At 42.7% G+C, this 21334-nt stretch overlaps 1 protein-coding gene across 1 annotated transcript; it reads left to right on the top strand.

The window, feature by feature from the left end:
• The first annotated feature begins 679 nt into the window (after positions 1-679).
• EDRF1 (erythroid differentiation regulatory factor 1) lies at positions 680-21303 on the top strand. Its single transcript, XM_064431570.1, has 25 exons — positions 680-845; positions 2132-2340; positions 3714-3780; positions 4906-5031; positions 5521-5645; positions 5986-6145; positions 7387-7488; positions 7757-7878; positions 8577-8688; positions 9368-9515; positions 9590-9698; positions 10001-10112; positions 11017-11277; positions 11557-11628; positions 11742-11892; positions 13694-13882; positions 14938-15138; positions 15480-15698; positions 16017-16240; positions 16563-16721; positions 17134-17283; positions 17507-17660; positions 17924-18039; positions 18617-18780; positions 20508-21303. The coding sequence occupies exons 1-25, from the start codon at positions 780-782 to the stop codon at positions 20674-20676; spliced, it is 3687 nt and encodes a 1228-aa protein (XP_064287640.1). The 5' UTR covers positions 680-779; the 3' UTR covers positions 20677-21303.
• Positions 21304-21334: the final 31 nt, after the last annotated feature.

Below are 21334 nucleotides of genomic sequence, written 5' to 3' on the forward strand. Positions count from 1 at the left end.
TATAGATGTCATCTAAGAGGCAGTCAGCATTTGTACTCCCTGACCAGTCATGAAGTGTACTGCCTCTTGTGCTTTAGAGAATGAGGAATACCATCTACACGGAAAATAATAAATATTAAAAATCCTATGGGCACTATTTAGGAATTACTTGCTTACAGAAGCTATTAGTGCTTAGCTTTTGTTGAACTCAGTGTACAGAGGGCAGGACACTGCAATTTTCAATCCTCTCCCATGCTGAGGTACCCATTACCAAGTTTTTGCTTGTTTCATTAAGTTATCCAGGAAAGTCAAAAAACCCTGGAGAAAAGGAGGCTCGGGAGGACCTTCTGGCTCAGCTGTGAATGGCCTCAAACTGTGCCAGGGGAGATCCAGATTGGAGATTCGGGAAAATGTATTCATGGAAAGGGTGGCCAACAATTGGAAGGGGCTGCCAAGGGTGGTAGTGGAGTCCCATCCCTGGAGGTGCTTAAAGAACGACTGGAAGGGAGATTCCATGCTTTGGTGTAACTGAACAAAGTAGGGATCGCTCACAGATTAACCATGTATTTTTCCGACCTCAAGGATTCCCTGACCCCGCTGGCAGCGCCCCACCCGCCCCTCACGGCGCCGCCGCCTCCCGCCCCTCACGGCGCCGCCCTCAGAGCCCGCCCTTCCCGCGCCTTCTCGAAAAGTCTCGCGAGAGGCGGCGGTTCCCGGCCGGACGCCCCCGGGAAGCGGCTCCGCTCCCGCCGCCCCTTCCCGGTTCCATTCCCGGAGCATTCCCGTTCCATTCCCGGAGCATGGAGGAGCCCTGCGGCGCGGGCGCCGCTGCCCCGCTGAGGGGAGACGCCGAGGAGCCCAAGCAGGTGAGCGGCGCGGAGGGGTGGCCGCGCTCGGTGAGGTGGAGGGGCTGAGGGGGGTCGAGCGGTGCCTACAGAACATCTCCCCGTGGTGTTTTAATTGGAGCGGTGTTTTTGATCCTCTTTCCAGTCTGTCAGGGCCGGAGTGCTGTAGGGAACACGCTAATTATGATTAAGGCGTTAATTGCGAGCAGTGTTGCTGTTGTTATGCCTAAGTGCACTGTATTTACGTAAGTGGTGTCCTGTGGAGCTGTTTTTCCCTCGGCATGTGTTAGTTCAAAGCTCCTCTCGCACGGGTGACAGCTGCGTGTTTGAAAATAAATAGGCAAACACGAAGCTTATTTAGTTTATCATTATTTAATAATAATAAGGTAGAAGCCTGTTTAGCTTTAATGTTGGTGTTAGGGAGCACTTGGTGTTAATAGACACCTACTTTCACAAACTTCAGTGGGAGTCGTTTTCACCTTTCTGACTGATTTTTGTGACCTTAGTGGCACTTCATTCTCGTACCTCAGTGTGCCCAGGTGGGCAGGAAGGCCACTGCCACCTGCTTGGATCAGCCACGGTGGCCACAGGACCGGGGCAGGCTTTGTCCCTGCTGAGGTCCAGCCTCACTTTCTGGGGCTGTTGTGTCAGGAAAGACACTGAGGGGCTGGAGTGTGTGCAGGGCAGGGAACGGAGCTGGGAAGGCTCTGGAGCCCCAGGAGGGGCTGAGGGAGCTGGGAAGGGGCTGGAGAATTCCTGAGGAGCTGGGAAGGGGCTGAGCCTGGAGCAAAGGAGGCTCAGGGGCCCTTGTGGCTCTGCACAGCTCCTGCCAGGAGGGGACAGCCGGGAGGTCGGGCTGTGCTCCAGGAACAGGGACAGGAGCAGAGGGAACGGCCTCAGGCTGGGCCAGGGCAGGCTCAGGGTGGGCACCAGGAAGAATTCCTTCATGGAAAGGGTTGTGAAGCGTTGGAACAGGCTGAGTCCCCATCCCTAGAGGTGTCCAAGGAAAGACTGGATGTGTTCCTCATATCTCTGGTCTGGGTGACAGTGTGGTGATCCATCACAGATTGGACTTGATAATCTTGGAGGTCTTTTCCAACCTCAGTGATTCTGTGATAATTCCTAAAGTGAAGCTTTTGCGTGACCTGAATTGGAATAACTGGAAAACTGTGTGTTCTGGGGAAAGGTAAGCGAATATAGGATTAGATTTTGCTCACTTAGCCTTAAAAATAACTTATCACAGAACAAGCCTGGTAGTTTTAATTGCCAGCACTTAAGCAGAAGGCTGATTTCTCTCTGGAAACCAGGGCTCGGTGCTGTTCCTCGGAGGCAGCGAGGTGAAGAGCTGTGCTGTGGTGAAATACTCCTCAGCCCCTCCTCAGGCAGCCTTTGCCCGTCTGCAGGAGAAAACAGACCTGAAGCTGCCTCCTGCCAACTGGCTACGGGAGAGTGCCAAGCTGGGACCAGCAGGGACAACCATTCTGGGCAACAGCAAGAAAAGTAAACCCTTTTCAAGGTAAATGACAGCAGCCCCTATTTTTTTCCAGGCCTTTAAAAGCAATTCTGATTGTGAACTTGGATCCTATGTAATTTAAAGTAAAAAGTACAGGTTTTACCATAGCAACTACATATGGCTTTATCTTAAGCATTCTCCCTCTGCTTTTTCATTTTGACTTGTTGCCTCTATGGTCTTGTCTCATTAGTAAATGTTTGATGATGGTGATTATTTATATAACATACAGAGATGGTTTTGTTTGTTCACGTGCCTGAACACCTTGCCTCAGAGAGTCAAACTGACTTCTTGTTCTTCCCTGGTTGGCCCAGATCAAACTGGACTGGTTCAGCCAGCCCTTCTGCCTTTGATAACAGGTGAAATAGAACATGTGGTTGCTTCCTCTTGGAAACCAATTTACAGCTCTCTGGATCTTTAGAAACTGGACCTGACTAATGGCAAATGAAATTTGGTATTTAATCAGGATTTCATATTTCTGTCACACTAAAGGTGAAATGAGGGGCACACCAAGAAGCAGTGTTACCTTTGTGTGGGTGTTTGCTGAATTGTTGAATGAGTTGAGTGTTCATAAACAGCAGGCTCAAATCCTGTGCTGAGCAAGCAAATTCACACCAAGTCAGCCAGTCAGTGAAATTGAACAGTTTGTTCAAGGTCTGTTTACATCCTCATCATCTCTTTTAGGAGCTGTACTTTTCAGAGCAGACTAACATGTTCTTCAGGACTTTATCAATTTTTCATGTTTATTTTAGATACTATGATTGTGTGTGGCAGTTCAATCTCTTTCTCTAGTGTCAGTATTAAAAAGCTGATAACAAAAGTATAGCTTGCACATCATGTATGTTTTGGATTTTAGTAGTATCTGGATTTGTGTTAAAGAATGATCTGTACATTGAAATATTCCAGCTTAAGTACCTTGTAATTTCCTTAACAAGGGTGGAGGGAAGAGACAATGTGTCTGTTGCAACATGTAGGGCAGTTCTGGAAAATGTGAATAAGAGGTAAAATTCAATTAGAGCTACTAAAATTAAAGTCTTTAATATACTTAATGCCTTAAAGAGAAACTCCTTGAAGAACTCTTCTTATTTTCAGTGTTAAAAGAATCCTTCATGTTCTCTGATTTTTCTTGATTTCCACAAAACTTTAAGTGTTCTAAATGTCCTGAAATTAGATCTAAGCACTTTCAAAGACATATTTGAAAAACTTGCAGAATATGAAGATGAAATCTTCACTTTGTTAATTTTAGGTCTCTTTACACTAGGGGATGTTTAGCTGGGTATTTTTATTTTTTTTTACGAAGCCATTCAAAGATATAATGACTATAAAAGCCAGGTCTGTAATGTCACACTGGAACTGTCTTGTAATGTTTTTTTTAATAGCTTTGGGATGGCCTATGACTTCATTGACTCCGTTGGAAATGATGTGGATGTTGTATCTGATTCAGAGGTATGGACACATCTTAAATTCTCTCATTCAAATTCTTACATTGCATAAACCTTTAAGATGCTGTCATGGCATCTGGAAAGATCCCTTAGTGAATCACAGATCACCAAGTAAGGGAGTTGTGATCACTGAATAAGAAATGTAGAGAGAAAAATCATATTTCCTCTGGAGTACTACAAATAATCTGCAGCTGAGGGGTGCAGTTTAGTGAATGCAGCACATCAGTCTTGCAAGGTAGTTATTTTGTGTGTTTGAAATCAGTTATTTTGATGCAAACTGTTGCTCTCGAGATGGTTTACTTCTATTCTTATCTAGAAGAGAGAGCTGCCCTTCAGCTTGTTCTTTCCTTTGTTTTTTGTCAGCTCTTTTGGTGCTGGTACTATCTGTAGAATTCAGATGAGGCTGCTCAGAAGAGGAAGCATGCTCATGCTAATATTTGTCAGATTTGTATTCAGATTTAGATCTCTGTCTGGATTGCTTTGGACACCTGGCAAAGAATTGATACTCATGCTGTGAAAATAAAGGTTTACAGTCCAAATCATCCCCTTGGATATTTTTGTCATTTTTGTTGGTACCTGGTCATGGTGATCCAATCAGAGAATGTGTTTAAGCCATGTGTGTTGTTCTCCTGATGATTTGGTCTCTTTATGACTGTCATTTGTGTTCTCTGCCCTCAGCAAATGCATTTTCTTGTGGAATGGTTTTCAAATCCCTGGCACTGTCAGGTTTTATTGACCATGTGGGCTGGGGTGGCATTAATTTTCTTCCCAGTGGCTGGTAAGGGACTGCTTTGGGATTGTCCTGAGCACAAGTTGATAATACAGAGATGTTTTTGTTGTTGCTGAGCAGGGCTTGCACAGAGCCAAGGATTTTCCTGTTTCTCATCCAGTCCTGCTGGCAGGGGTGTGGGAGTGCATGGAAAACTGGGAACAGACACAGCCAGGACAGGGGACTCTGACTGACCAAAGGGGGAAGAAGAAGGAAGGGGGGGATGTTTGAGTGGTGGAGTTTAGGCTTGGAGTTTTCCCAAATCACTTACACATGATGGAGCCTTAGTTTCCTGACAATTGTTTTCCCATGCAGCATAATTATATTAAATACTTTCTCTTTTCACTTTCCTTCTGCAAGAACATCAAAAAACTGCTGAAGATCCCTTACAGCAAATCCCATGTGAGCATGGCAGTGCACAGAATTGGGAGAACACTCCTGCTGGATGAGTTGGATATCCAGGAACTCTTCATGAGATCGTCTCAGGTGAGCCACTTGATTCTTGGTAACTGTGGCACGTGGGCAGAATGCATTATTTCAGGAATGGAGTAGCAAAAAAAAGTCTGAAAATCCCTAAAAATCATATGTGGGTGCCAAGGGTGTTCTGTTCTGCAGCAATTTATCCACAAACTACACTGATGTCCTGTGTTTATGGCATTGTAGTGTTAATATTCTGTGTCTCACTTTTGTGTAATTACTTCAGTGTTGCTATACCATTTGATTTATTTTATAAGCAATATGTATTTCTTACTATGTAGCGTCTTACCTATCTGATTTCCTAGTTAAGTCAAATTATCAGTAGGAACGTAGCTTTCCTAGAAGCTATAGTTTCAATAAATGACCAATTCAGGACTTCAGCTCTGAAGTTTTTTTCTTGGTTTCTTCCTGGGGAGGAGTATTTGTAAGTTTATTAGGTACTTGGTTTACTTTGCAGATGCTTCTTGACATTATTTTCGTATTTCTTCTGTTGCCTAGACAGGAGACTGGACATGGCTGAAAGAGTTTTATCAAAGGCTGATAGATCAGAAGTGGCAAAGAAAAAAGAAGAGTAAAGAACACTGGTACCAGAAGGCAATACTTTCTAAGTTTTTGTATTACAGGTAACCTTTTGTCTGCATGAAACTTGCATTCTGCACTTCTGTTTGGTTTTTGGTCTTGGAGTAAATGTTAAAATTCCATTATGCTCTGACTTATTTACTGCTTTTTCTTTAAACAGAGGGAATTGAGGGGTGAGGTCAGGAAATAGCATGAAAATGTTTTCACAGAAATTGAAGTATTTTATTTTAAAATTGAAATACTGAAGAATAAAATAAACAGCGTGACTTAATTAACTGCATATCAGCCAAGTCATTTGTTGGCAAGGGTGCATCAAACATAACAACTCTAAAAATGGATCTGTTTGCATCTTGTCAGCTGAACTTGTAAATGTTTCCTTGTCAGCATTAATGGAGACGGAGCTGCTCAGCCTGTTCCTTCCACTTCCAAGCAGCACCAGGAGGGTCCTGTTGCAGGTGAGAGTGATGAAGCAGGAAGGGCCTCCTGGCCAGCTCCTTTTGAAATGCCTTCCTCGCTATCTGAAGATCCAGGTGCCTCTAACCAGGTTGGTGTGAAGAATGTTTTACGTGGCACCACAGAGTTTGTACAGCCACAGATGGGGAAAGGTTCTCAGAAGTGCTGCTGCAGCTCCCTGTGCTGAAAGAGCTGAGCTAAGGCATGAGGAGAACTTGGCAGGAGGTGCAGTTCCAGATTTGCCAGTGATTCAGAGCTCCAAAATGCAGATATTTGTTCTGTCACTGTAATGCTAAATTGCTATTTATCCCAGCATCTTTGAGAAACAAAGCCTTTGGCTAAGAGTATTCATCAGTGCCTTTACCTAAAAGTAGGAAAATGCTCATAATCAGAAGATGTGTTTGGAAGCTTAAGGTTCTGGACTTTCTTTTTAAATCTTCCATTAAAATCCATCTTCTGGTGGCCCAGAATTTTTTAGGTGAAGAGGAAAATGAAAATTTCTGAAAGGGGAAAACAGTTAAGCAGTACTTAAAAATACTTGCCATGAGATTACACAAGTGGAAGGGGAGATGTTTACAGCAATTATGCAACAAGCTATGATTAGTATCAGGCCCTAATTCAGGGTTTCTATTCTGGCTAAACATATTTATGAAAACTGTTAATTCCTGTGGTTTTTGTGAGTGATATGAAACAGAATTGATTAAATTTTGGAGAGGTTGAAAGGTCTGCTGTCTTCAGTCTGCATTAATATAATAATGATGCTACAATTGTGCTTGCACAATGTTACTGACTGATCTGCCAAATTTAGGGAGTTTCTAACCTCCATTGGCCATAAAATTATAACTGCATGAGTTGTGTGAAATGGAGAAATGCTTCAGTGCTTAAAAGCTTTTAGGAAATGGACTCCTTCTCTCTTCCACCCTCCTTAGGAGCCATTGCTCCATTCAGCAGACTGTTTATCATAAAGAAGGTGTTGGACATTTGCACAGTGCCATTGTCTTTAGTTCATAAATAATCCAGCAGGATAGAGGTTTTGCTTCTGGACACTGGTAATCTGGTGTTGACCCTGGGTTAATAAGGAGCTCCTGTAAATTCTTCCTGGTTTCTTCCCAGAGCCTCTGAGAATATTACAAAACCCTACATTTTGGCACTAACTGTAGAAAAGAAGCATTCTAGTCACTGCCTAGAGGCTTTTTGCAGTTTTATGCAGATTTATTTAAAGATGTTGGAGGTAAAGTTTTTTCCCTTACATGCTTTTGTTGTTCATATCTTTTTAAATGGCTGACTTGACCTCAGCAGCAGAATCACTCGTTATCCTTGTGCTCTCCACAGGGAAATGTGCCTCTTGAACCCTCATATCTAGTGGGGCACGTGGCCTCAGCCCCCAGAGAACAAAACCTGACTCCTTTGTTCAATGACGGGGAGAACAGTCAGGTATGCTTTATGTGAGAGCTGAACCCCCCAGGTTAAACCAGCGCCTCCAAACCAGGCCTAAACTGGAGCCAAGGCCAAACCTCATCCCTGTAGAAGTAGCTTTTGTGGCATCTGCACTTTTAAGTTCCCGTGAACGCGCTGGGTTTGTCACGTGCTGGCTTTTATTTGCTGCTTTGGCTTCTTGCTGTCTCATAATTCCACAGAATGTCATGGAGAACAAGTGTTATGCCACCGATTTACTGGCCAATTCTGTTTTCTCTTAATGAAGGGACTTAAAAATGACTTTGTTCGTAATATCCTGTGGACCTTTGAAGATATCCACATGCTGGTGGGATCAAACATGCCAATATTTGGAGGTGGGAGATACCCTGCTGTGAGCCTGCGTCTCAGGTGAGCTCAGAAGTTCATAGATATTATTTATACCAGCCTTGATTGATTTGTTACTCTGCTTCCTAGTTAGCTATGTGTATTTTTTGCTATTTTTATAAAAGAGAGCAATAACATTTCTCTTCCTGGGAGTCTGAATTTCAGTAACTGTTTGTTGAGCATAAGCACTTAAAATGTTACTGAGCAGTGAGACAGAACTATTCCAGTCCCAATTTAATGTCAATCCCTTCATTACCACTTGTTCTGTTCCTGTCTTTACATAGGCAAACAATGAGCAAAAAATTGAAGCTGATTTGGTGTATTTGTCATCTTTTTAAGACACATTTAGGAGTTAACAGTACCTTGCTCTGCAAGGAATTTTGGAAGGTTTGAGAGTAGGTTTGTGCTATAATTAGTTGCAGCTAAAAATGCTTTTCCTTTAGAACTTCTGAAGTACTTATTATCTTGGTAATAGTGTGATATCTGAAGCCTGTTAAATGTGGGCAAAAACTCCAGACTGCGGATGGAATGTGAGCATATTCCATTGGAGAGACCAGCACATCTCTTTTGTTATAACTCATTAATACAACAATTCACAAATAATGGTTTTAGTGTTCATCCACTCTCAGGTGACTTACCCCTAAATCCCATTAGTCAACATCCCTAATATTTCCTGAAGGGTAAACAAAGATTTAAGTAACACTAGAAATATTTTATTTTAGGGATAACAACAAGCCAATAAACGTGCTAACAGGGATTGACTATTGGTTGGACAACTTAATATGCAACGTACCAGAGCTTGTGATGTGCTTTCATGTCAATGGAATTGTTCAGGTAAGTCTGGCTCTTGGCATTATGCCTTAAAATAATAATTCATTCTTCATCTTCTAAAACTGCCTCAGTTATCACAAATCCTTCACACTGTTCTGAGCAAAGATGACAAAAATCCTGTGGTGCAGAATGAAAAGCATCTTGGACAGCTTGCAGCAGTCATCTAAAAATAGTGTGTTCTTTCTTCCCCTCCCTTTCACGCATGCAAGATTCCTTCTTCCCCTGGTGTTTGAGTGAAGGCAAAACGAAAAAATGCAACACCAGAAATCAGTTTCTTACATCTTGAAATCTGCAGTGTTCCCTTGCCAAGACAGATGCAAGCTTTTGAATGTTTGTTTCTGCTGTTTTACTGTAGAGCAGCTGTGTTTCTGTTCTACCTGGTAGCCTGGAGTTGTTTCCTAGGCTGACTAGGTTTGGTTGAAGTAGCAGATGTTGTACCTTCTGCCCCTTATTTTTCCTCACTTGTTCTCCATTCACCATGTTTGTGACAGAAATGGATCCTTCTTAAAGCTTTATCAAGATGTAGTCAAGATGTGCTTGCTTAAAGTAAATAATAGAAATTAACTCAATTTATCATAATAGCAGCCTTTGTTTTTTCTAGCTGTTGATAGAGACACTGCTATATTAATTTTGGTGTCTCAAAACCCTCCTGAGCTTGAGTCTTAATTTCTGTTCTTTGCAGAAATATGAAATGATCAAGACTGAAGATATTCCCAATTTGGAAAACTCCAATTTTTCTACCAAAGTGATAAAAGATATTGCTCAAAATATCTTATCTTTTCTGAAATCAAATTGCACCAAAGAAGGACACACCTATTGGCTGTTTAAAGGTAAGGAGGTTTAGATCAGTTTGAAAAGATGGATGTTCATGTGATGTTGATTAATGAAAGATTTTCCTTTTCAGCAAGTGGGAGTGACATAGTAAAGCTCTACGACCTCACCACGCTTTGTGAAGAGACTGAAGACAAATACCAAAACCCTTTTACAATGCCAGTGGCAATTCTGCTGTACAAGTGAGTTTTTATCGTTTTTATTGAAGTACTTCATTCTTGGTGCAGTTCTATTCAGAGCACAGAGCAAAAATCATGATCAAATGACAACCATATACAAACTATCTAAATCTTAGTCCCACTACAGCAAAACAGACTTTTTCTTGTTCACCATTTCTCCATGTAAACTTTGCTGACAGAGTCTTGTAGACTCATCATAAAGTTTGGAAGATCTACAATTGTAGAATATTGTTTAAAGCTTTTTTTTTTTCTAGCACAAAGCAATTATCCAGGGATTTCACTGTTTTGTTCAACTTTCTCTTTAGAGTTGCTTGCAATATGATGTTGAAGAAAAACCAGAACAAGAAACACTATGGCACAATCAGAACATTGCTCCTGAATTGTCTGAAGTTGTTGGACAATGGCAGACATCCTCAAGTGAGAATTCAAAGTTTTCTTGCACTGTTGTGTAAATATAGTGTAATCTTAATAAACAACAGATGCTGTAATCATAATAAACCTGGTAATAAATAGTATGCTACTTCTTCCTCCCAAAGGAGAGAATTTCAATTTATAAACAAACTTAAAAAACTATTTTATTTTTAAAGAATCCCCATGCTATTTTTTAAACTAGTATTTTCTGCTGCCCCTCATTGCAGCACAAGTCTTCTGTCCTGATCTAAAAAGGAACTTCTCATTATGTTCAGTCTGTTGTTCTTGCTCCTTTGGGAGCAGATCCTGGATAAAAAGTGTAAAATGTGAATATATGAACATTTTTACTCTGAAAGTGGCTGAAAACTGGACCAGGCCAACCAGAGAAGTTGTAGTCTCCATCATTTCAGATACTCAAAGCCCAGGTGGACACAGTTCTGGGCAACCTGCCTTGAGAACTGGCTTGGGCTAGAGAGACTCTAAATGATTTAAGCTGTTTTCAGCTGAAAATGAATCCCAAAAATGTGATGTGAAAAATCTGAGTCATATTTAGAATGGATTAGAAGAGGAAACTAATAAGAATGTGGATTCTTTCTAGAGTTGTGAAAGGTTTTCAAAATCCCAATGGAATCTCTTCAGGTTTTTTTGGGTTTTTTTGCTTGTGTTGTCTCCTGTGATCTGCAAGCTGTCAGAACAGGCAGTGCTTGTTCTCTACCAATTGGTTTTTATTCTCTTTTAAACTTGATCAGCTGGATCCTTTTCCCTTCCAGGGAGTTAGCTCAGGCTGTATTAACACATTATCAACACCTCTTTGCATGTCCTCTGTCCTCCTTATTCTAAGATAATTTATATTCTTTCCTCTCAAAAGAAAAATTTGAAATTGAATAATTTTTTTCTCTTCTTTGCAAAGATTATTGCTTCAGCAAACTACATGTTATCAGAGCTTTTTCAGCTGGATGAACCTAAAAAAGAAGACAATGCAGACTTCCCTATAAATGGAAATTCTGATGAAAGTTACAGTGAGGAAGAGGAAGAGATGCCAGACAGTGATGAAAATGGTTCTTACAGCAACAGTTCTGATCCCCCAGATGACAATAAAGCAGTGGCAATCATCAAATCTGTTGGGGAGTTGTCAGTACCAGAAAAGTACAAGTCTGTGCATCGAATACGTGTAAGTGACACTGGGGGTATTGAAGGGTTTTCCTGGATGATTCAGTTCATGGAATTCAGTTCCCTGATAGTTTTGCCTTCAGGTTAACTGAAGTGGGCAAGGAAACACTTCATGAGCTGCTCATAAAGTCTGAGATGGTTGAATTCCATGGTAAAAGCCTCATGTACATTTTTTTCAGTTCCATATTCTACTTTGTCTTGATGTTACCTCTCATTTGCATCTTCTGGCTAGTAATTGTATATTTCCTGTGTCACCATTTCTTCTGGTGCCCCACTGAAGCCCAGCTGTGCTTTCCCTGTCTGCCACGGCACCGAGGAGCGCTGCAGGCTGGTGCTCAACCACGTCCTGGAGGTGAGTTCACTGCCAGCTTCCTGAGGATGCTTCACCTCCCACCCAATTCTTCATCTGCTCTGTTTGCTAAATATTGCTCTCAAGGTGAACAAAATGATTTCTCCCTTTTGTAGGGTTTGAAGTCTGTTGACAGCAGTGTTAAAAAAGAAGGTGACCTTCCTGCAGCTGACCCCAGCACTCCAATCCCGTTGAAATATGAGGATGAATCCACCAGTGGTGGTCCTGAGTCTCTGGAAAAACAGATGGCCTTATTTCTAGACAAAAGTAAGTTGTATTGTTGTGCAAATAAGACCTTTCCAGTGCCAACACAAACTGCTGCTACTTTATTTTGATTGTCAAAACAGTGTGCTTAAATCACTAATTACAGCATTGCCTAAGGAAAAGTGCACTGAAAATTGGAGAACAGTCTGTTCCTTTTTAAATATGAAAAGAGGAGCTCATTTGAGTTATTTTGCATAGCAAAGAATCTTTTATTAGTCAACACATGATTTTACTGGACCCTATTTAGATGTGGCTTTCAGATGACTTCTATAAAGGCTTGGTATTTTGAGGTTTGGTATGTGCAGCACCCTAAGTTTTGTGGGTTGATTTAAAAATAGGCTTAATTTCTTTATGTGTGTGTGGCCTGGATGTTTTCTGGAAGAATTTCTCCCTTCTGGCAGGTTTTGTTCCTACATTAGGCTTGGTGCTTGAATTGCATATAAAATGTTAACTAGGATTTTGTTTTCTATCTTGTACCTCTACAGTTGTAAAAAGAAGCAGCAAATTAAAAATGTTTTGTTTGCTTAAATGCTCAAATTCCTGGAGTTTCAGACTACAGTCTATTTATTTTATTTTGTTCTGGAGTGACATAAAAAGTTCCAGGAAAGGCTTTTTGTTTGAAAGTAGCAGAGTTCTCTGCAGGGCAAGGAGCCCTGTAAGCACAGACCAGGGGAAAAAAAATTGTCTTGCCTATTTTGGCAGTTCTTTATTCTTTCCTTTCTCCTCCCTTCTGCCTTTGAAAAATCTCTGAATAAGAAGCCAGTTCAATTTTGAGTTATTCACACTCACACAGATTCCTGGATCTGTGCTTGAGTCCATCCCTGAAGCAGCAGCAGAGCTACTTGCTCATTTCTGTGTCCCAGTCTCCCAGTCCATGGGTTTGTTTGCTGTGATGTGAATTATGTCTTTCCTCTGCCACATTACATATTTATGTAGACATGGAAAGGATAAATGCTGTAAATCCTGGAATTTCTAACTTCAAGAGAACTACCTGTGAATGGATACAGGGTATGTGCAGTGTGTGTGTCTTTAGCTGGCTGGGGTGTTACTGTTTTAGATTGGCCTTTGTCCTCGTAGAACATGTACTGCTTAAGAATTTATTATATTTACTTACTATATATTTATATATAAACATTGTAAGATAGTGGATTTACAAGTCAGGCCTTGTAAATTCACCTTACCAAGAGACTCACTTCTTTGTGCAAATGCTGTCAGGGCAAAATTCTGTCCCTTGGTGGGGAGAGGATCAGTTTTTTCTGGCTCCATAACCACTGCAGCTTCAAAGAAAAGCTTCATAACTTCTTGCAGAAGATATCCTGAAATAAGTGTGACAAAGTGCTTTGTTTTCCTTGTGGGAAGGACCAGCTTATCCAGGTTCCTGTGTGCTGGAGGGCAATCCCACACTTGGAAGCTTTCTCAGTGAGACTGTTCATACAGCAACTGAGCATTTATCTTGAGGATGTGGTAGAGAACATGACAAATTCTGCCTGTGACTTTGTTGTGGTTTTTCTGTTGCTCCCTGAGGGAACAGTGTTGGCCTCTGCTCCTGTGTTTCACAAGCTGTCAGAGATCAGAGAGGTCACCTGCACTGTCACTGTCCCACTGCATTCCAGCATGCTGCTCTTGGGTGCAGTGCATGGAGGAGTGCCACGTGTTGGGTCAGTTGTGCAGATGAGCTGCAGAGCTCTGCCTGTGCAGGGCTGTGATCAGGCAGTTCCCATCCTGCCTGTGCTGGTGGAGCCATGTCCAGCCTCTGGCACGTGCTAGAGGGGAGAGTCACTGACAAGGTCTGTTCCTCTCACAGTGGGCTCCTTCCAGAAGGGCAAGCATTCCAGTCAGTCAGGAATGATTCCTGGATCGTGGCAATATAAAATGAAACTCCAGCTCATCCTGAAGTCATCAAGAGCTTATTATGTCCTGTCTGATGCTGCTATGATCCTGCAGAAATACGGGCGAGCGCTGCGCTACATCAAGCTGGCCTTGCAGTGCCATGGTAAGTTCCTTGGATGGATTTGTCACCTGTGCCACTGCCTGGAGAGACCTGTCACTACATCAGACACTGCTGTGCATGATTTTTCCCTGTGGTGTTGCAGTGACAAGTCTGACAAGCTTGTGTTTAACTGAAGTCAGTGTCCAGCTCAGTATTCAGGGCAGAAGTCCGTAGTGAGGATAACTTCTGTCACTGATCAATAAAAAGATGATCCCATTTTGACAGGTTGGGAACTTGAGGGCACATTTGGAGCTCCAGAGCAGTTGAATTTGGGAGAGTCTGTCCTGGTGCCAAGGCCAAGACAGTATTCTGTGCTCTAAGATATGCTGCTGCAAGCTGGTGTTTTTTCCCTGGTGGTTCCCATGTTATTTAAACATAGATTTGACTCTGAGAAATACTAAACCTCTTCAGGTTTAAATTGGATGCTCCTCTAAAATAGAATACACCTTGAAGTATTACTGAGGAAAAGGAAAAAAGTAAAATCAGGCTGTTTAGACTGATACTGCCATAATGAGAGTAACTAACTGGGAAATGCCAGTAGCTTAGTGCTAAAGTGCTGCCATTTCCCTGCCCTCCTAAGGGAAGGCTCCTGTCTTAGGGCAGGAGCAGGATTATAAAGCAAACCCACTTGATCTTAGCACAAAGCATCAATAGACCTCTTAGTAACTCACAGGACTCTGCAGCTTTCAGTCTTTTATAGACTTGAGAAGCAGCTTTAAACTCTACCTTTTGGAAATTAACTTTTCAGGCTGTATTTCCCTTGAGTTAATCTGCAAAAAGTCCATTTTCCCTTGGTCACATCTGAGGTTAGCATTTGTAATTACCAGAGTGACTGCTCATCTTGGACACCATAGAGGCTCTTTTTGAACTATCAGCTGTGTAGAGCAACTGTGACTTTAAAATAGGTTATTTCTTCTGAGGATAACACATTGTCACACTTATTCTCTGCAGACAGGTAACATAAAACCCAATTATCTTGTCAGTCTGTGTCAAGCCTTTTGATGTGTAATTGTTCTCTTCCCCCCTCCCTCATCCACGTTGGTTTTGTTTCCCACCAGATACCTACTGCTGTCTGTGTGGCAGCATGCTGCCCGAGGTGCTGCTGTTCCTGTGTCAGTGCTTAACCCTTTGTGGGGATATCCAGTTAATGCTGGCTCAGAATGCAAACAACAGAGCAGCTTACCTTGAGGAATATAATTACCAGACTAAAGAAGATCAGGAGATATTACACAGCCTTCACAGAGAATCCAGGTGCCAAGGTATGATCCTGACATAGGAGAAGTGCTAGACTTTGGATATGTGATAGACATAAATAATTCCACTGGGTTTCCTCAAAACCATGCACTGGAGAACTTGTGGCACAGGGGTTATTGCACTTCACTTGTGCTTTCTTCAGAGAAGGCTCATCCTGCCTGTCATACAGAAGGGAGTTGTCAAGGTATTGTATGACATGGTCTGAAGCTGTGAACAACTGAAGGCAGTAACTGTTTCAGTGATAAACAAAATCTGCCTGAGTCTTGTACTTTCTCTGGGCATTTTCCCCTAGACTTAAGTTAGAGAAATACTGTTTGACTCAAAGGCCTTGCATTTTGTTTTCCAGTGTTTGCCTGGGCTACAGATTTATCCACAGACTTGGAATACCAGCTTTCTGTCAGCTGTAAATGCTATGAAGCAGCTTATGAAATCCTACTCTTCAGTAACTTAAAAAGCCAAAACCCAGAGCAGCACATCCAGGTGCTCAAGAGGATGGGCAATATCAGGAATGAGATTGGAGTGTTCTACATGAACCAGGCAGCTGCAGTGCAGACTGAGAGAGTGGGCAAGTATCCTTTTTCTATTCCTGACCATTTCATGGAGCTACAGCAGTGATCAAGTTCACTAATTGTATGAAAAATCTATTTCTGTTTATAAAGAGGACATTTAAATGACTTTGTAGTTTTTCAATGTCCACTGTGATTATTTGTTTACAGTAGATCACAATGGCTTGTAAACTGTAGTTAATTGAGCCTAAACTGATTAATGGAGTATACAGTTTGGAAAAATTCCTCCAAAATGTGTAGAATGATCTCAAAAATCCATCAGGGAAAACTTCAAACTCTGAGGAATTTGAGTCTCTAAGCCTTGTGCTTCACCCTAGTGAGTAAAAACGTCTCAACGACAGAGCAGCAGCTCTGGAAGAAAAGTTTCTCCTGCTTTGAAGAAGGAATTCAGAATTTTGAGTCCATTGATGATGCCACCAATGCTGCCCTTCTGCTGTGCAACACGGGGAGGCTGATGAGGATCTGTGCCCAGGCCCACTGTGCAGCTGAAGGGGACTTCAAAAGGGAGTTTTCCCCAGAAGAGGCCCTTTATTACAACAAGGTAACCCCAGACTCCAAAATGACTTCTCCTGTGAGGTATTTGTGAATATTTTGGTAAATATGTTTAAATTTGGGTGGAATAATCTGGGATGGCTGTCCTGCTTCCATACTACCCTAATCCTTGCTGTCAGGACATTGGTGGTGTTGTTGAACACAATGCAGTGTCACACACAAGGGAGAAGAATTGCATGGTCAGAATTAAAGTGATTATCAGATGGCAAATACTGAAAAGGGCTCAGGGAGATATTTTGACTAAAGGGAAGTTGTTTTGTAGCTGTTAGAAATGCAGGCAGTAACTGTGTGCGTGATTTTGTCATTTGTAGGCTATTGACTACTACCTGAAGGCACTGAGGTCTCTGGGGAAGAGGGATGTGCATCCAGCTGTTTGGGATTCTGTGAACTGGGAGCTGTCTACAACGTATTTCACCATGGCAACTCTGCAGCAGGATTATGCTCCCTTATCCAGAAAGGCTCAGGAGCAGGTAACAGAGGGCATTCATTGTGTCTGAAAAAATGCATTGTTGGCATCCTGGAAAACTGAACAGGGAGCAAAATTGGTACTGCAATTGTACAATCATAAAGTGGTTTGGGTTGGAAAAAAAAATGTAAAACCCATCTTGTTCCACTCCTGCCATGGGCAGGGACACCTTCCACTATCCCAGTGTTCTCCAAGCCCTGTCCAGCCTGGCCTTGGGCACTGCCAGGGATCCAGGGGCAGCCCCAGCTGCTCTGGGCTCCTGTGCCAGGGCCTGCCCACCCTCACAGGGAACAATTCCTGCCCAATATCTATTCTAAATCTTCCTTCTTTCAGCTTAAGGCTGTTTCCCCTTTGTCCTACACTACGTGCCCTTCTTCAGGGATTTTCTTCCTAACATTTGTATTTATTTGTTGTAGATAGAGAAGGAAGTCAGTGAAGCCATGATGAAGTCCTTGAAGTACTGTGATGTTGATACAGTGTCTGAACGACAGCCCCTGTGCCAGTACCGAGCTGCCACCATCCACCACAGGCTGGCTTCCATGTACCACAGCTGCCTCAGGAACCAGGTATTGCCCCAGGCTCTTTGAATTTCTGAACTCCATCTTTAACATGTTCAGTATGTGTGGAGCTGATACTTATTTTCTACCTGTAGCTGGGATATATTTATTTCAATTACTTAACCAAAGAAACGAGTGCTGTTTCCCAACCCTCTCCAAGTGAGCCTTTGCAGTGGCTCCTGATGAACATGCAGAGAGGGGGGATTCACTGTGTGCCCTCCTGTGAGTGCAGGTTGGTGATGAGCACCTGAGGAAGCAGCACCGTGTCCTCGCTGAGCTGCACTACAGCAAAGCAGTGCGGCTCTTCCAGCTGCTGAAGGATGCCCCCTGCGAGTTCCTGCGTGTGCAGCTGGAGAGAGTGGCCTTTGCAGAGTTCCAGATGGCCAGTAAGTGCAGCTCGGGCTTCAAACAGCTTTCCAAACCACCACTGCCTACTTGGTTTCATTTTTAGATAACTAAATTTATAGGAGAGCAGGAGCGATCTGCTGCTCAGAATAGAATTTTCCTCAAGAGAAGAGACAAGGCACTTTTATCTTGCTGCTTTTCAGCTGACTAGGGCAGTAAGGGCCTTCTTCCTAACTCTTGAAGTCTTTGGATGGAAGAGAAGTACAGTCTGTAACATTAGCCTTTTGTACTTAATTTTTTTTAGGTCAGAACAGCAGTGCTGGGAAATTGAAGACTCTGTCTGGGGCCCTTGATATAATGACCAAAACCAAGGGTGCATTTCAGCTCATCAGGAAGGAGCTTGTGGCAGAAACTGAACAGGTAAAGGAACTTCAAGTGGTGTGATACCTGCCCCCTTCCAGCTTGTGCCTTCACAAATGAAGGGGCATTTGGCAGTTAAAATATTCCTTGGATACTTCTCCATAGAGCCAGTGGCTTAAAGAGTGTGGACAAAGTTAGATGTATTGCAGCTCTCCCTTAACCTGGAAGTGGATAAAAAAAAACTCCTCTAGAACATGATCCAAAGATGGATTAAAACATATTTCTGTACAAATGTGGCCTGACTCTGAATGAATTTCTTTTTGTGCAGCTCTGCTATCCCTTAAAAGTCTTCTCTAAGAACTTCAGAATCTGTGTATAATACAAGAAGTTCTCTGTCTCTGGTATATTTAATATTTAAATATTAAACATGCAGGGCTGTCTGTAGCCAGTGTGAATTATGTTCCTGGTGCCTCAGTCACTAATTACTTGCAGGAGTGCTGATGTGTGTGTCCCTTGCTGGCAGTTTGGGTAACACATCAAAGAGTCAGCTCACCTGCAAGAGGGGTTTTTTAAACCATTCCCTGTATTTAAGAGGTGGAATTCAGTGGAATTATTTTGGGTTGTTTGTCTCCTGTAGATCAGCAAGGATAAAAGTCCTGCTGAGAGCGTGTCAGTGAACGATTCCTCTGCAGGCCTTAATAAAGAGGAAGTCTTGAAACTGCTTGGGATTTTTGAGTCCAGGATGTCCTTCCTTCTCCTCCAATCCATTAAATTGTTAACTTCAAGCAAAAAAAAGATTGGGTAAGTTGAAACTTGGTGTCCTTTATCCTGACTGGAGTGAGATTGGTGTGTGACTGAGCAGAGTTCCTGGGGGAGAAGCTGCTGGGTGCTGCTGGTTTCTTGATGCATCTTGCTGATAAAATGTCACTGGAGTTTGGCAAGCAGAGCACTTGAGAAGAAATTCAGGCACATCAGTAATGCAGCAAAGAGAGGGATGGATATGGGGAGGTGTGCACTGGTGTCAGAGAATTTACTAACTCCTAATGGAGTCTTCTGTCCTGCTGCTGGCATTCAGGACAAACCTGACTTCTTTTTGTGCTGACTTTGAAGAGATGTTGAGATTTGGTGTGGCAGCAAATTCCTTCCCCCAACTCCTTCTGTTGATTCGATCTGAATGTGTGTGGTGTTCTTCTGGGACCCAGAAAATACCTTTTACTCCCCCTGCAGCAAGCGTGTGACTGCAGGAGCTGCTCCTAATGTTACATAAAGTGCAGTTCTGAAAATGTGGCAATAGGTTTAGAGGATTCTTTTAGGCTTGGAAGTTGGGTTAATAGTTTTGGGGATTGAAGCACTGCTGATGGAAGAGCTGTTTTGCCAAAAGTAAACTGTGAAATGAGTTCATTGTGCCCAAGAAGTTGTCTGCTGATATTAGGAGACTGGTAAATAAAAAACATGAGAAGAGAACACAGCCTTGGGTGCCTTTTAGCTGTTTTTCAGGCAATGTTAGGAGCTTTCACCTCCTAAAAAAGAGCTTCCACAAGGTGGCAGTCTTGAATATGTGAAATACAGAGGATTTTTACAGGATAACTCATGTTACCAAGCAGATGTCACAGCTAACTGAGTAAATGGGTTTAGTTCTGTTGTCTCATAACATGAGCAACTCCTCATTTTTTGTTTTGGAGGGTTTTAACCTCCACATTTACCTTGGCATCATCCTGAGGTTTTGCACTGAAGATTCCACACAGGGGAACCTGTTACAGTTTGAATGCTGGGCAAGGGGACTCTTAAATAAATCTCCTCAGCTCCTTGAAACTTAGAGGCCAAGCTTGAAGCTACCTTTGATTTAACCTTTCTTGTGCCTTCTGTATAGCCTGTGTGCATTTCCACCCTTCTGCTCTGCAGAGGGGAAGTTCTGCCTTCTGCCTTGATAATGGGGTGAAAAGGGGGGAAATTTGAGCTCAAATGCTGCTTCAGGGACTCAGGTGCTCTTTGGAAAAAAAACAGTAAAACATGCAGTAAAATTAGTGTTTGATAGCCAAACTTGCAGCCTGGCAGTCAAAATGGATGAAATCAGTTTTACCCTCCCAAAGTGGAATCATGAGCAGAACTTGGCTGTGCAAATTGGAGGGGAAAAGTAATTGAAAGTAATACTTTGTTCTGGGAATACTTGTAACTTATCCCAGAAATACTTTGCATTTCAGTGGCTTTTTATTGACTACCTGTTCTGTTTAATAAATGAACCTGATTCCTGCCAAGCGTGTGATGAATTTAATTTGCTTCAACATTTCTCAGTCATTCCTGAAGCACTTGCAATTAACCTGACTGCTGCTTGTACACTTTATATTCTATTATATTTATATTTTATGGTCCTGCCTGCATTATAAACAGAATGCTGTGACTGCAGTGCAGGGAATGGTGGGGGCTGAGGATATCCCCAGGGACACTCACCAACATTATTGAATAATGCTCTTGAGCAGCCCGCAGAGCTGTGGTCAGTAACGAGCTGTGCCTCTCTGCTCTCTCTGCAGGGGCAGCAGCGAGGAGGAAGCAGCTCTGAGAACAAACAAGCAGGTTTACTCCCTGCTGCTCCGTGCCTCTGCCAACAAGGGGCCGTCGCTGCTGGAGCGCACGGAGCTGCTGCTGAGCCTGCTGGAGCAGCTGGGCCCGCGGAGCGAGGGCAGCCCCGGCGCGCACTGAGGGCAGCCTGCAGGGCAGCACCAGTGCCTTGCTGGGAGCGCTGCGTGTTCCCAGGGCTGTTTGTGGGTGTTGGGGTGAGCTCTCAGCACTGTTGTTCCCTTGGAACCTGGGAAAGCACGGGGATTCCTTTTTGTCGCCACAGAGCTCGCCGTGTTCGGCTCGCAGCGTTTCTTTGTTTGAAAGGCCAGCTTGGAGTTCTGGAGATGAAAATGTAACTTTTGCACCGTGGGGAAATTCCTGGTTTTTCTCTTGCAGTGAAATCCGTGTGTTGCATAAAGGTGTAGCCTCACAGCTGCTCTGGTTTGGTATTTATTGAAATGGGTTTTGTAAGCAGGGCTGCACTGGAACGCTTCCACTGCTAAAGGCAGCCCAAGCTGTACCAGGACATTTCTGTGGATTTGTGGATGCACTTCTTAATCCCAGCGAGGATCCTGCACAAAAACCTGTGCCTTTCTAGCTTTGATGTGACTCTTGAAGTTTATCAGCCATCTCTGGGATTTTGTTTTGGAAAGTGAATGGTTTCAGCTATGTTGGAATTGATCAAGAATAGTATTATCTTTTTCAGACTTGAAACTGTGAATAAATGAGAGGATATTTTTAAATAAAAATTTATTTATTAAATATAAACATCAGTCTGCCTCGTTTTTCTTGGTTATGA

Source organism: Passer domesticus, chromosome 8 (genome assembly GCF_036417665.1).
Source record: "Passer domesticus isolate bPasDom1 chromosome 8, bPasDom1.hap1, whole genome shotgun sequence".
Classification (NCBI taxonomy): domain Eukaryota; kingdom Metazoa; phylum Chordata; class Aves; order Passeriformes; family Passeridae; genus Passer; species Passer domesticus.

Excerpts from the sequence above, each read along its gene's own strand:
- EDRF1 (XM_064431570.1), top strand. The coding sequence starts at position 780 with ATGGAGGAGCCCTGCGGCGCGGGCGCCGCTGCCCCGCTGAGGGGAGAC. Across the intron at positions 7,489-7,756 it reads ATGACGGGGAGAACAGTCAG|GGACTTAAAAATGACTTTGT; the intron begins GTATGCTTTATG and ends CTCTTAATGAAG. Across the intron at positions 17,284-17,506 it reads ACAGCTGCCTCAGGAACCAG|GTTGGTGATGAGCACCTGAG; the intron begins GTATTGCCCCAG and ends CTGTGAGTGCAG.